This window comes from Oryctolagus cuniculus, chromosome 2 (assembly GCF_964237555.1).
Source record: "Oryctolagus cuniculus chromosome 2, mOryCun1.1, whole genome shotgun sequence".
NCBI lineage: Eukaryota > Metazoa > Chordata > Mammalia > Lagomorpha > Leporidae > Oryctolagus > Oryctolagus cuniculus.
In genome coordinates this window covers 122,311,707-122,325,706 of record NC_091433.1, presented here as the reverse complement: position 1 = coordinate 122,325,706, position 14,000 = coordinate 122,311,707, and the positions used below count along the sequence as shown (strand labels likewise).

Below are 14,000 nucleotides of genomic sequence, written 5' to 3'. Positions count from 1 at the left end.
AACCCCCCAGTGAAATGATATTTGGAGTTGGGGGCTATTGGGAAGTGATGAGATCATGAGAATTGGGGGCCTTGCACATGGAACTATTACCCATATGATAGAGACCCTAGAGGGCTGCCTCACCCTTGGCCATCTGAACACACAATACAAAGATGGTCCTCTCTGAACCAGGAAATAAGCCTTCACCAGGTACCCAGGCCCTGGTGCTTTGATCTTGGACTTCCTACCTTCCAGCACTGTGAGATAAAGATTTCTGTTGTGGATAAGCCTAATGGGTTAATGGAAAGGATGAACCCATTTGATTTGACCCCAAAAGTGACTTTCTTCCTCTTTCTTCTTCCATTCCTATCTTCCTCTTCCTCTCTATTCTCTTTCCCTCACTTCTCATTCCTGCCTTGCCACAATTTCTCTCATAACCTTTTATTTTCCCTCTCCCTTCTCCTCTGGGTCTACTTGTAGGATCTATTTTTGGAGATTCCCTGATAGTGCAAGGTTTATCTAATACCAGTTTATCAGTTACAGTAGGGAAATATATACCTTCTCTCTAATACTTCCACAGCTGATTCTCACTAATTTGTGTGTTATCATGAGTTTATCTGTTGGCCAGAGAGCCTTGACTGAGAATCAGGAAGAAAAATTACTGGGATGCTGCTGAAAAGACACAGATAAGTTGATGGAAGGGTGAAAACAATGGCAATCTGCTTTGTTCTCCCTGAGTCAGTCCTTCTTTGTGCATAGTCCAATTGAATATTTATACTGTTATAATGGGTAGGGCCTGGAAGTCCTGCTAATAACACCATGCTGTCATTCTTACATTATCTACATTATGTGTTAATTATTCTTCCTTTGAGCATTGATGAGGTCTGGCAGAGAAGGGTCACGGATGCATCAGCTTTTCCCTTTCCACTTTTACCTCCTTCCCATCCTCACAACCACTATGGGGTCCAGAAAATCTTGATTCTGATGTGATCACAGTATCTTGATAACATATTTGCTTGTGGCCACTGCTCAAATTTCCTCCACTGTAAAGAGGTACTGCCTATTTCTATTCCAAGAGAAATGTCATTATAGAGCAAAAAAGGAAATATTTAGAAAGTTCTAGACACTCAGACTATGATTTATACATAATGTACAGGTATCATGAGATGTTCAAGGTTCTGTAAATAATGGTGCTATTTGTAGTAAGGATATGAATTCTCTATGCAGTGTTTGAGGGTAAGTGGGCACCCCTCCAAATATGATGGGGTGACTGCTGGATCAATAGATAATTTTTTCTCCTCCCTCCTGTTATCTAAATCATAGGTTTAAATGACAGTACATTGTGTTGAAGATAGAGTTCACAGCACATTATTGCTTTCTGCCATTCTGGCGATTTTGACTTCCACTTCTCTAAAATGACAACAATTTGAAGACTTGGCATTTGATTAGCCCCTCATACATCCAATATATTAGAGTCACAGCTATACACATTTTAAAAATTCTTCATACATCCAGTCAAGGAGATAGTCAAACAGATAGCTTCAAAGAAAAGGAAGAGAGCAATAGATGTCTGTCCTTTATAGCCATGCCCCATGTATTTACTGTTGTGCCCTGGAACCTGGTTGATATGCAACCATGGAACTGATGAAAGTGCCAGGATGTTGATTGGTGTTCCCAAGGCCACCATGAGTGACTGCTTGTATTAAACAATAGAGTTAGGTGGGATGAGAGACTGGGATGGAACAGCATTTAATGAAATACTCATTTTCAGGGATCTAAAAATTAATATCATTTACAGCTGTGTATTACTCAGCATGTTAATATAACCACATTATACACATCTTTAGTGTTTTGGAAGGAGTGAGGAGACAAAGAGAGAGAGACAGAAACAGAGAGAGAGAGAGAGAGAGAGAGAACAGATAGAGCCTTGTCCAACATGTACGAAGTCTTCTGTAAAGGAGCCAAGGGTAGTATTATAAATATGACCATTGAAATAAAATGTTGTGCTTTTCTTAAAGACTAGTTGTAAAAATCACAACTGGCATGAATGGCCCAGTCCTTCTGTTTAGGGCTCAACTGGAAATGTGAAGGTCTTTCCTGCACCATCTGATACTTGGGCACACTGGATGTGAATTGAGAGCCAGAGGAAGGGAGAATAATATGTCCCCTATAGAAATCAAAATCAGGAAATGTATTCCCCACCTTCTCATCAGATCAAGCCGTGGACCTACCTTGAATGTGTTTTGTAAAATAGCACTCAAAGACTAAAACAAAGTTTAATAAATACACACCTTCCTAGCACAGCAGATGGTGACTAGAAAAGGCACCTGCAGCAGTGGGAGCACTCCTGCCTGCCTTCTTCTTTTTCTTTTTAATAATGATTTATTAACTGACTATCTCAGTTGTAGACTCAATCCTCTGTAGGTAAAGATAAAGAAGACAAGTGAGGAGCAGGCCCAAGACAGGTTACTTTCTGTGGGCAGAAAGCAGCATAGGAAATAGTCCTCAGATTTTGTTGATAGCCTTTGAAGAAAAATACATGAAACTCTAAAACCATAGGATCCAAGCAATTTGGAGGTAATTTAGATACAGAATAGGAGAATCTCTGGACTGGAAGACTTGAGCTGCTGGTCAGATATTACTGGCAAAGTGATCTGAATCACTCTGCCTCTCTCTACACCTGTCCTCCTCTTCACTGGACATGAAGGGTTGGAGAAAGGGAGACAGCTGACATTGACTGCATTAGCTCACTTGGTCAGATACTGTGCCAAACACCTCACAGGTCCTATCCCTTTTAATGATCACAGCAGTTCCATAAAACAAAGGATTATCCGCTTTCTAGAGATGAGAAAACCCGGAGTGGCTGCGAATTCCCAGCCCTTTCTGCAGAGCCTCGATGGCTTCCCCTAGAACTGGGAAGGGTGATTCTGTGTTCTCACTGGTTGTCCTGGCTCAACAGCCCACAGTTCTGTACCTTATCTCTGACTCCTTTATTCTACAGATGCTAAGCCTAGAGGCAAGTGATGTTGCCAAGTCACTCAGATAGGTATTGGCAGGCAAGGGTCACAACTAGTTTTTGTTTTCTTCTTTTCAGGCAAGGCATGGAATAAGTGGAGGACTGACACAATATCACACATCATGATATTATCAGGTGATGATGTCGGAAGGAAAACTTAGGACTCCTTTCATATCCGCTTCTCAAACTATTTTTAACGTGTAGAGTTTGAAAGTTTGAGCTGGGGGAGACATGGATGAGGCTTCTGTTTGAATGCCTAGGAAATAGAATTTGCTCTTAATGAGCAAACCACCGATTACTTAACAAATACATCTAAGAATCTGCTATGGAAAAGACTGATCTGGAGTTTCCACTCCTTAAGAATATCCCAGACTAGTTGTCTATTTAAAAGGAACTGCCCAAAATATTCCTTCCTTAAAGAGAAATAACTTCTCCTTTAGGGATTCTAGTTTTTGGCAAGGATTTCAAATGTTATCTGCCTGAATAGAGAAAGCAGAAGTACAGGTGATCCAAAAATAGTTTCTAGGTAGTTTCTAAATCAGTTCTTTAATTTTTTCCAAGGCAAAAATACTTTTCTAATTACCCTGAGTACCGTTAATGCCTTTTATTGTTTCCAGCACATTGACATCATGATTGATTGGCCTGCTAACCTTGTGCAGAAGACAGAGCATTTATTATGCTACCCATTGTGCCTATGAGAAAACTCAGACATAAAAAAGTGGGGTGAATCATTATTCTAAAATCAAAGCCTAATAAAATGGGACTGACACTAGGACGCAAGTCAGTCTGTCTTCTCTTTCTTTAGATGATTGGCTTCCTGTCCAATTGAGGATGATGATTTAAATTTATGTCCACATGCAGACATAAAAGGGCAGGGGAATGGATGGCAGGTGGCTTGTAAGTCCCCATTTTCTGTGCAAATCTGAGTATTGATTGGGATATTATTGTTATCTCTGCCTGCATACCTTACTTTTTATAAAATGGGAGCTAGTAAGGGGCCAATGAGTTGACTATTCCAGCCAATGTCCAAAGTTACCTAAACTCTAATCCTTTCTCTAACAATCTGCAACCTCCTAAACAGTGAAAGAAATACAGCAGCATGCCCACTGCATTGCTGGATTGCCTTCAGCCAAAGACTAGGAGGCTGGGGAAATTGGCATTGCAAATACCACGTAAATAGAATACCAACAACAGTGATGTGGAATACTAACATCTTCAGAGATTCTCTGAGCTGGCAGACCAAGACAGCATCAGCAGTAATCACATCATAAAGAAGTTCTCCTAAAAAAAGCTCTACAGCTGATGTCAACAGATCCCTTGCCATCATGGAGAAAAGGCTGGCCTGTTCTGCTTAGTGTCTTCCCAGAGCAAATCTTACCATTTCTTTCCTTAACGCCTTTCTTTTTTGCCACTCCAAGTGCTTCTCTTTTCTATTCTCATCTTACCCAGGCTATAAGTTCCAGCTCTTTTCCCGTGGCCCTCTGTGACTGCCTGACTTTCCAAGTGCAACCTGCTCTGAGTAACTTGACAAGCCCTTGACAATGGTTTCTGCCTGGCCATTAGCACTGACAGACTCATGTTCTGGTCCCCTCACCTGTATTAGGAGCTCACTGAAGGTGGGGAGGCTTTCACGTTTTGTGTGTCCCTCGTGGTGATCAATGTGATGCCTCCCTTCTAAGGGCCATGTGCCTTAGAATTGCAGGTTATTGATGCTGGATGAGTGACAGAACCTCCGCCCACAAAATGGGGCAGTCACTCTCTCACATGTCTGTGACAGCCCCAGGTACAGTCCTGACTATGACTGTCACACCTGAGGATGGGGTTTCACCCATAAACAATACAGGATGCCCAGCTAAATGTGAGTTTCAGATAAATAATTATATATATTTTTTGACATGCATTCCTCAATTTTTTAATGTTGAAAATTTTGAGGGCTGGCACGTGGTCCTGTGAGTTAAGCTGCCACCTGCAGTGCTGGTATCCCACATTAGAGCCCAGTTTGAAACCTGGCTGCTCCACTTCCAATCCAGCTACCTGCTGATCTCTGGGAAGTCGGCAGAGGATGGCCCAGGTGGTTGGGCCCCTGCCACCTGTGTAGGAGACCCGGATGGGGTGCCAGCCTCCTGGCTTCAGCCTGGAACGGCCCTGATTGTTGTTGCCATTTGGGGAGTGAACCAGTAGCTGGAAGATCTCTCTTTCTCTCTCTTTTCTCTATCACTCTCTCTCTCTCCTACCCTCCCTTTCAAATAAATAAATAAATCTTTAAAAAAAAAGTTTAAAATGTTAAAATGTCATGTGATGCTGCACTTACAGGATTCTCTCTACTCACCTCTACCCTAACCCCAGTCCTGTCAGATCCTATCTTTATTTAAAATTTTGATATTTTGTCAGCCTGTTTTTATTTTGGCATGAATTTTGTTTTCTTAATGTGCTGCTTCAAAATATTATTTATATTGAATGCTGAGTTCCTCTGTGCCTCCTTAAATCCCCATCCCCATTCTCCCCTGGCTGGCTCTGATCCTCATTTTCCCATTTATAAAGTGGTGATACAGACACATCAGTGCGGGCTGGAATGAGCTCCGTGTCTTGCACTTACTCTCTGCAGTTTGTGCATCCCAACTGTCTTCGATTTTTTTTTCTTTTGTCTGTTGAAACAAGTAGTGATCCACTCTTCTCTGTCATAGCCACAGTGAAACCAAACTGTTGACTCTTCATTTTTTAAAGTAAGTCTTCATCACTGCAGTAAGTGAAGAGGACACAGGGAATCCACGGGTCTCAGAAATAGCACAGTCCTGATGGCTTCAGTAGTGTTCCATGGTCTAAGGGCAGCCATCTTGGTAAGGATAAAGCCGTCTTTGAAAAGAATAGCCCAGCTGCCGAGTAAGGGGAGGCATGGCCCGGAAGTCACACTTGCTGCACCGCCACCTGCCCTACAGTGATAAATGGAACATTGTTCTCCAGAGACTTGTGTTTTCTGAGAGCTGCTTGCAGGGTGTTCCAAAGTTGAAGAATGTTGGTGCTGACACTGGAGCCCCATGCTTGCAGTAACAGCATCCTATTTGACATGCTGGCTGGAGTCCTGGCTGCTCCCCTTCGGATTCAGCTTCCTGCAAATGCGACCGGGAAAGCAGCAGAAGGCGGCCCAAGCACTCAGACCTGCCACTCATGTAGGAGACCAGAGGGGAGGTCCAGGCTCTGGCTGCAGCCTGGCCCAGCCCTGTAAGGGCCATTTGGGAAGTGAGCCAGCTGATGGAAGATTGTGTGTGTGTGTGTGTCTGTCTGTCTGTCTCTGTCTCTCCCTATCACTCTGCCATTCAAATAAATGAATATTTTAAAATGCTGTAAAGTGTTGAGGATGGCATTGTAGCGTAGTGAGTGATGTATCTGCCTGGGATTCTGTCACCCTATATGGGTGTTGGTTCAGGTCCCAGCCCAGTATCAGCTGCTCCACTTCCAACCTAGTTTCCTGCTAGTGGCCTGGGAAAAGCAGTGGAAGATGACCCAAGAGTTTGCATCCCTGCAACCCTTAGGAGAAGACCCGGATGAAGCCCCTGGCTTTGGCCTGTTGGGGCCATCTGGGGAATGAACCAGCAAATGGAAGATCTCTGTTAGTTTCTCCTTCTTTTTCTGTAACTCTTTTCTTTTCTTTTCTTTTCTCTTCTCTTCTCTTCTCTTCTCTCTCTCTCTCTCTCTTTTTTTTTTTTTTTTTTTTTTTTGGCAGGCAGAGTGGACAGTGAGAGAGAGAGACAGAGAGAAAGGTCTTCCTTTTGCTGTTGGTTCACCCTCCAATGGCCACCACGGCCGGCGCACTGCAGCCGGCGCACTGCAGCCGGCGCACTGCGCTAATCCAAAGCCAGGAACCAGGTGCTTCTCCTGGTCTCCCATGGGGTGCAGGACCCAAGGACCTGGGCCATCCTCCACTGCACTCCTGGGCCACAGCAGAGAGCTGGCCTGGAAGAGGGGCAACCGGGACAGAATCCGGTGCCCCGACCAGGACTAGAACCCAGTGTGCTGGCGCCGCAGGCAGAGGATTAGCCTATTGAGCCATGGCGCCGGCCTCTGTAACTCTTTCAAATAAATAAGCGAATTTTTTTAAAGTTGTAAAATGCTAAGCACTTCATTTTAAGCTTTCTGTATTTACAAACCTCAGTGAATATATCTGAGTTAGTATATGAACGTGTGAAAGGATGGTGGTAATTTAGAGGCTGTTAGGTGACTTAAAGTACACAAGTATATGTCTTGGTTTTGACTAATTTTTTTTTTTTAATTAAGGGAGAGAGAGAACAATTCTATCTGCTAGTTTACTTCACAGGGCTGATACCAGGAACCGGGAACCAGGAACTAAACCAAGGTCTCACAAGGGCGAGAGAGACCCAGTTACCTTCACATCACAACAGCCTCCGAGTGTCTGCATTAGCAGGAAGCTGGAGTCAGGAGTGGGAGCTGGGTGTTGAACGCAGGCACTCTACTAAGGGCCATGGGTGTTATTGCTGGCATCTTGCTCATTAAGCTGAGTGCCTATGCTGGGTTTTGACTTTTTAAAGAAAATTTTATAGGAATATGTATCAGATGTTCAGAAAAAGTGGTTAATTAAGCAAATTGCAGAAAAGACTGAGTGCTTTAAACCCAGCTGTATAGATCTGCTATGTATGTCTCGAGCTCCTGTGTTCAAGGTTTTGTCTTTGAAAAAGAATATTAGTATGTCTGGATGGCAATTTTTATGGGTCCCAAAAACATACTGTTCATTATAGAGTACTGTGGCCTGGCATCTCATTTCATCATACACTAAATTACTACAGAGACCTACATGGTTCTGTACTGAGTATGGAACAAGAAAACATTTGCCACAGGGACCATAAGTAAGTAAATGTGCAGAGATTTTTGTTTGCTTGTTTTTTTTTAATCTAAAGTTCAGATAATCTAATAAATTTGACAGTCTTTGAAACGAATTTTCTCTTAAAGGAAAGATAATTTTAGCCATTAAATTAGTATACTTTTCATCTGTGGGGATTCAGTTGCTGTGTTTTTTTAAAATTTTTTTTAAGATTTACTTTATTTTATTTGAGAGTCAAAGTTACAGAGAGAGGGAGAGGCAGAGACACAGAGAGAGATCTTCCACCTGCTGGTTCACTCATCAGATGGCACCAATGGTCATGAAACCAGGAGCCAGGAGCATCATCCAGGCTTCCCGCATTGGTTGCAGGGGCCCCGCCACTTGGGTCATCTTCTGCTGCTTCCCCAGACACATGAGAAGGAGGTGGATCAGAAATGGAGAAGCTGGGACAGGAACATATGGGATGCTGGCATCACAGGCAGTGGCTTTATCTGCTCCACTACACCACCAGCCCCTAAGTTGCTGTTTTAAAAAGATAAAAAAGTTTCTGTTTTATCTAGTTTTAATTGTATTTATAGTCATCAAAAAATAGGAAAAAATAGGAAAATAATGAAACTGCTAAGAGAATAATTTATTAAATTCCCCTCCCTTCTCCTTCTTTCCCTCTCCTTTTTCCTTCTCTTCCCTTCCTTTCTCTCCCCTTCCTCCTCTCCTCTATCTCTATCGTCTCTATCATCTCTATCTCCATCTCCACCTCCGCCTCCGCCTCCGCCTCCGCCTCCGCCTCCGCCCTCTCCCTACCTGGTATAGTCAGAAGGGAAATTTTCCTGATGACCCCCACTGTGGGTTGCTTGTTATTCTCACGTTTCACCTAACATTCTCTGCATGACAGAGTAGAAATTAGGAACACTGAATTTTCTATTGAAGCATCTCTTGACTTTGGTGCAGAACTTGTAATGTGACTTACACAATATGGGCAAAAAGTTCTGAATTCTGATATTTACTTACAACCCTTTCTATTTACTTTTTATCATCTTGATTATCTTCCACTCAAAAAGTACATAATACAGAAGTACAAAATATTTGTACTTGAAGGCAAAAGCAAAGCATGCTTACTGTGTGTCATTGCTAAATGTCAGCGGGAAGGAAAGATGGCTATACATAGAGGTGAATATCGACATGTATGTAGCCATCCTGAGATTGGATGGCCTTGGGTCAATTTTAATTTTTATTTCAGATGGAAACAAGCAGCTTTACAGACCAGATTGTGTTAAGTGTGTATTAAAAAGAATCTATTTGCAGGAGTATGGGGGACACAGGGGTGGGAGGGGTGTTGTGCTCTAAAACTCAAGCGTTTTCCTGAACTTATGTTTTAACCTTTAATATCTTTAGCATTGAATTCTCTAAAACAGAAATTATTTCTCTTTTTTTCATAGACTGGAAGGAAAGAAAAAGGAGATCCTCTAAACATTGCAATTGATAAGATGACCAAGAAAACAAGAGATCTCAGGAGACAGGTATTGTTTTTTGTTTTTCTTTTAAGTGCATGGTGCTTACTAACCATCTCCAAAAACCACCTTAGAGTGAACAGGGACCTGAACATCAGCTCTAATGTGTTCAGAGACACAGAAACGTTTCATCAGCAAAGTGGAGATGGATGAGTGGGGAGGCGTGCTGGCAGCAAGGCTGGTGATGGAACCAGCCCTGAGGGGTATCCTGTCACTGACCAGACAGAATCTTCCCAGGCAGAGACTTGAATTCACTGCCTACTACCTCTGATTTCACTTTTCCAAGTCCAGGGATGGCAAGAGTCTCTGATTTCAGTGGGTTTGTTACTGATCAAATTCCTGAGGCATTAAATGGTAAGCCAGAATACTAATGGTTAATGAGAGTTGCAACTCTCAATCTGATAGGTGAATCAAGATCTCTGGCCCATGGTGTTGTGCTGCAATGGGTTAAGCCACTGCCTGCAGCACACAGTCATCCCATATGAGTGCCGGTTCAAGTCCCAGCTATACCACTCTGATCCAGCTCCTTGCTCATGTGCCTGGGAATGTGGAGAAAAGCTGGATTGGAAGAAGAAGCCAGGACACTGACCAATACCCATAAGGGATGCCAGCGCCACAGGCAATAGCTTAAACTATTATGCAACAGCACCAGCTCCTTCAAGATCTTTGTGAAGAGTCCTGGTATGAATGGATTTCAAAAATACTTAACACCAAAATAAGCTTACCCTTTAAGTCCATTTTCCTTTTTAAGATTTATTTATTTGAAAGACAGAATGAGACAGGGAGACAAAAATGTAGATGCAGAGGAAGAGAGAGAAGGAGTGCAAGAGAGAAAGATAGAGATGGCTCTTTTATCTGCTGGTGCACACCTCAATGTCCACAACAGCTGGAGCTGAGGCAGGCTGAGGTCAGGAGCCTGGACCTGCAGCCTGGTCTCCCATGTTGGCAGCAGGGACTCAAGTACTTGTGCCATCATGCGCTGCCTTTCCAGGCACATAAGCATGAAACTGTATTGGAAGCAGAGCAGCCAGGACTCAAACAGCAGCTTAACCTGCTGTCCCACTACTCCCTCTCTGCACGAACTTTTTAAGTACCTTCATATACGTTTTGAAACATGACATTGTAAATAAGTACACTTATTTTGTGCCAGTTAAAAGCAAAGTAAATAAATATATAATTTAAAAAATAAATGGCTGATGGCATGATTAGTCTGCTGGGCCCATTTTTGTCTAGGGAAAAATATTTGTGCTAAGAATCCCTTTTTAATTTTCAAAGTGTTGCATGAACAGTGGTAAATATTCCATTTGGATCATTATTTTCAGTGTTTCTGTGGTGAGCCCCACTTTATTGAGTAGTATGCTTTCTTTAGAAGAGATTCTACCATTCATTAAGTTACAATCGATTTCTACCTGAAGGCATCTTGTCTCCTACTGGTAGCTTTTACATATGTTCATCTCATTCACAAAGTGTTGATTACATTAGTCAGTTAGAACCAACCACTGCCTTTGGCAGCACTTGCTATACATTCTGTAGCTGGAAAAGCTGAATTAACACAATTGCACTGAAGCATTTGGTCCTTGAGCACATCAGGTTCAGAGGAGATGAGCAAGGTACCTGGGCAAGAAGGGGCAAGCACATCTTAGAAATGATTTGAATGAGAGAAACACACCACTTGTCATTCCTGCTGGGCAGCCCTAGGCTGTCTTTAGAATATCGCCTGAAGGCGTAGACATACTTGAGCTAGTGTCCTCCATAGCACAGGTACCATAATTAGTTCTGCAATACGAATACTCTAGTTTGACTGCCCAACTAACAAGCCCCGATGGGGAAAGAATTTCCTTTTTCCTTAAATAAAGGCAGAATAAAACACAGTCCTTGTAGGCATTAGTAAATAATACCATATATGAGGGGACTTCAGAAAGTTTGTGGCAAAATAGAATTCCAGCATAAGTTTATTTTGGTGCAAAAAATTTGAAAGCCAGGCATATTTTTTTATGACACAAATTTCTGATGAACTTTTTAAAAACCTTTTCAAATGAACAGATTTCAAAATTTTTGAGCACACTGGAAGATAATGGGTCACATCCGAATCCCCTTGTTCTCTTAGACCACCTTGCCAAATCCCTGCTGATATGAAATGATATAGGTAGAGTTAGCTAGAATGCATGTTTATGGAACGCATTGGGTCAAGGATCTGGAGCCCTGGGAGCTGTACTATCAGTGTGACTGTGGGGCTTTCAATTCTTGGTCTCCTTCTCTTATATGTAACCAATATAGATCTTTTTTTTTTAAGATTTATTTTATTTATTTGAAAGGCAGAGTTTACACAGAGACAGGGGGAGAGACAGGGAGAGAGAATCTTCCATCCATTGGTTCACTCCCCAGATGGCCACTGAAGCAATGGCTGGACCAGGCTGAAGCCAGGAACCAGGAGCCTGTTCCATTCTCCCATGTGGGTGGCAGGGGCCCAAGGACTTGGGTCATCTTCTACTTTGTGCTTCCCAGGCACATTAGCAGGGAACTGGGTCAGAAATGGAGCAGCTGGCACTCAAACCGGTGCCCATATGGGATGCTGACATCTCAGGTGGTGGCTTCACGTGCTGTGCCACAGTGCCAGCCCCTCCGTGCAGATCTTTAATGTCTCTTCAAACTATATAAATGGTATGAGGCCCAGGAAAGTCCCCATTCATTGTGTCAGAGGTGTTAAGACCTGACTATCAGATTTTTACAACAGTAGGAAGATATCTCCAGGGCTTAACTAGATTGTCAGCAGGGCAAAATTCATGAACTGAAATCTCCCTTTTCCTAGATTTTGTGTGTGTGTGTGTGTGTGTGTGTGTGGGAATTACCCCTTTCTATCCAGGAGCCAGCACCTTTAGCCCTTTCTACCCATGGACCTATTATAGCAGTTTTTTTGTCTTCTTAGGAAAGAATGGGTAAAGTATGTTACCTTCGGTGTGACAATTTATAGAAAAAAGTTTGACTTTAGCAGAGCACAGTGGTAAATTTGAAGGTTGAACCTCGGGCGGCATTTTAAATAATTAAGTGGGGAGCTCCTTGGAGCACTTTCTTAGGGAAGATGGTGGAAGAAGTATGTTCTCCCTTGAAATTCTTCCCATGCATTTTATTTTTTGCTTACCTTCAGTGAAGATACAGAGGTGGGAAGACCCAAGGGGAATTGTTGCATGATCGTGGCATAATGGTATGCCACACCTGTGGATTTGGTTCAAGCATCTTTCCTTTCCCAGTCTGCCTTTCCAGGACTAAGATGGTCCCCATCTGTCAGTATTTGTCTTTGTCCTTCCTCTTCTGTCTCTCCATGTTTACTTGTAGTGGAACAAAAGCCTCTCTGATCTAAATTGAGACTACCTATCAGTTAGGAGATGGAACATACAGTGACTGATCTGCATAACTTGGGTTGTTCATCAGCTTTGCTTTGGGCAGCTGGTTAATTTGATTCACAAAGTTTAACTTCAGTCTCTGATAGTCTCTATGCAGACGCAGCCCAGTGAATGCTACTGGTCCAAGTGAATACTTCCGTACTGCTGAGATATAGCTGTTCTTCCAATTACGTAGAAATCTTTGTGCGAGCAGATCCCTGTCCATTTGTGTTCCTTTTTCCTTTTAAGAAGAGAACATTTATTTATTGGAAAGGCAGAGTTACAGAGATAGAGGGGAAGAGGTCCTCCATTTGCTAAATTCACTCCACAAATGGCCACAAGAGCAGGGGCTGGGGCAGGCCATAGCCAGGAGCCTGGAACTCCATCTGCATTTTTCCACCTGGATGACAGAGACCCAAGCCCTTGGGCCATCTGCTGCTTTCCCAGGGACATTAGCAGGGAGTTGAATCAGAAATTAAATAGCCAGGACTCAAACTGGAGTTCATGTGGGATGCTGACGAAGTGTGGTTTAACCCACTGTGTCACAGCTCCAGTCTCATATGTGTTCCTTTGTATATTATTTAGAAATTAACTTGCATAAGAGAAAAATGGTGAAATTAAAGATTTAAATTATAGGTGGGTGTGACATGTTTCCTACACTGGAGTGCCTGGGTTTGCTTCCCAGCTCCAGTGCCCAGTTCCAACTTCCTGCCAACCCATATCCTTGGAGGCAGCAGGTAATGGCTTGAGTGGTTAGGTCCCTAGCACCCGTATGAAGGATCTGGACTGATTTTCTAGCTCCTGGCTTTGAGCCCAGCCTAGTCATGGGCAGTGTGTGCATTTAGGGAATGAAACAGCACATGAGAACTTTCTCTGTTCACATATCTTTCTGTCTGTCTCTGAAATACATTTTAGGATTTCTAGAGACTTTCCTGGCTTGCCACTTGCTCAGTCTCCTTCGTCTTGCCCAGTGTTTAGTAGTACTTATCAGAACTGTGACCCTGGAGCCTTCTGAAGTTCACCTTGCCAAATTTAAAAGGAATAAAATCAATATTGATCATTATCTTGGACTTCCCTAATGAAAGAAAGTGGAGTTAAACTTGTAGACACTTAAAAAAATTGAGAATAATTGAGTAAAAAGGATTGCTGCTTAAGTAAAATTTTCAAGTTAGTAGAACCTCTCTTGAGGCAATATGCCCAAGGAACTGAGGAGTCATTAATTGTGAAAAAGGTCATAGGAACCTATGAGTATTATTTAAAACTGTGGGAATGGATCCATCTTG

General features: G+C 42.7%; 1 protein-coding gene across 7 annotated transcripts in view; it reads left to right on the top strand.

Moving 5' to 3' along the window:
• The window catches only part of CTNNA2 (catenin alpha 2), a 1,267,385-nt gene that overhangs the window by 974,721 nt on the left and 278,664 nt on the right, over nucleotides 1-14,000 (top strand). For all 7 annotated transcript variants that reach the window (XM_051842711.2, XM_051842709.2, XM_051842710.2 and 4 more), the window contains one exon: nucleotides 9,266-9,346. In XM_051842711.2, coding sequence (XP_051698671.1) covers nucleotides 9,266-9,346 — 81 coding nt within the window. The remainder of the gene's footprint in view (nucleotides 1-9,265; nucleotides 9,347-14,000) is intronic.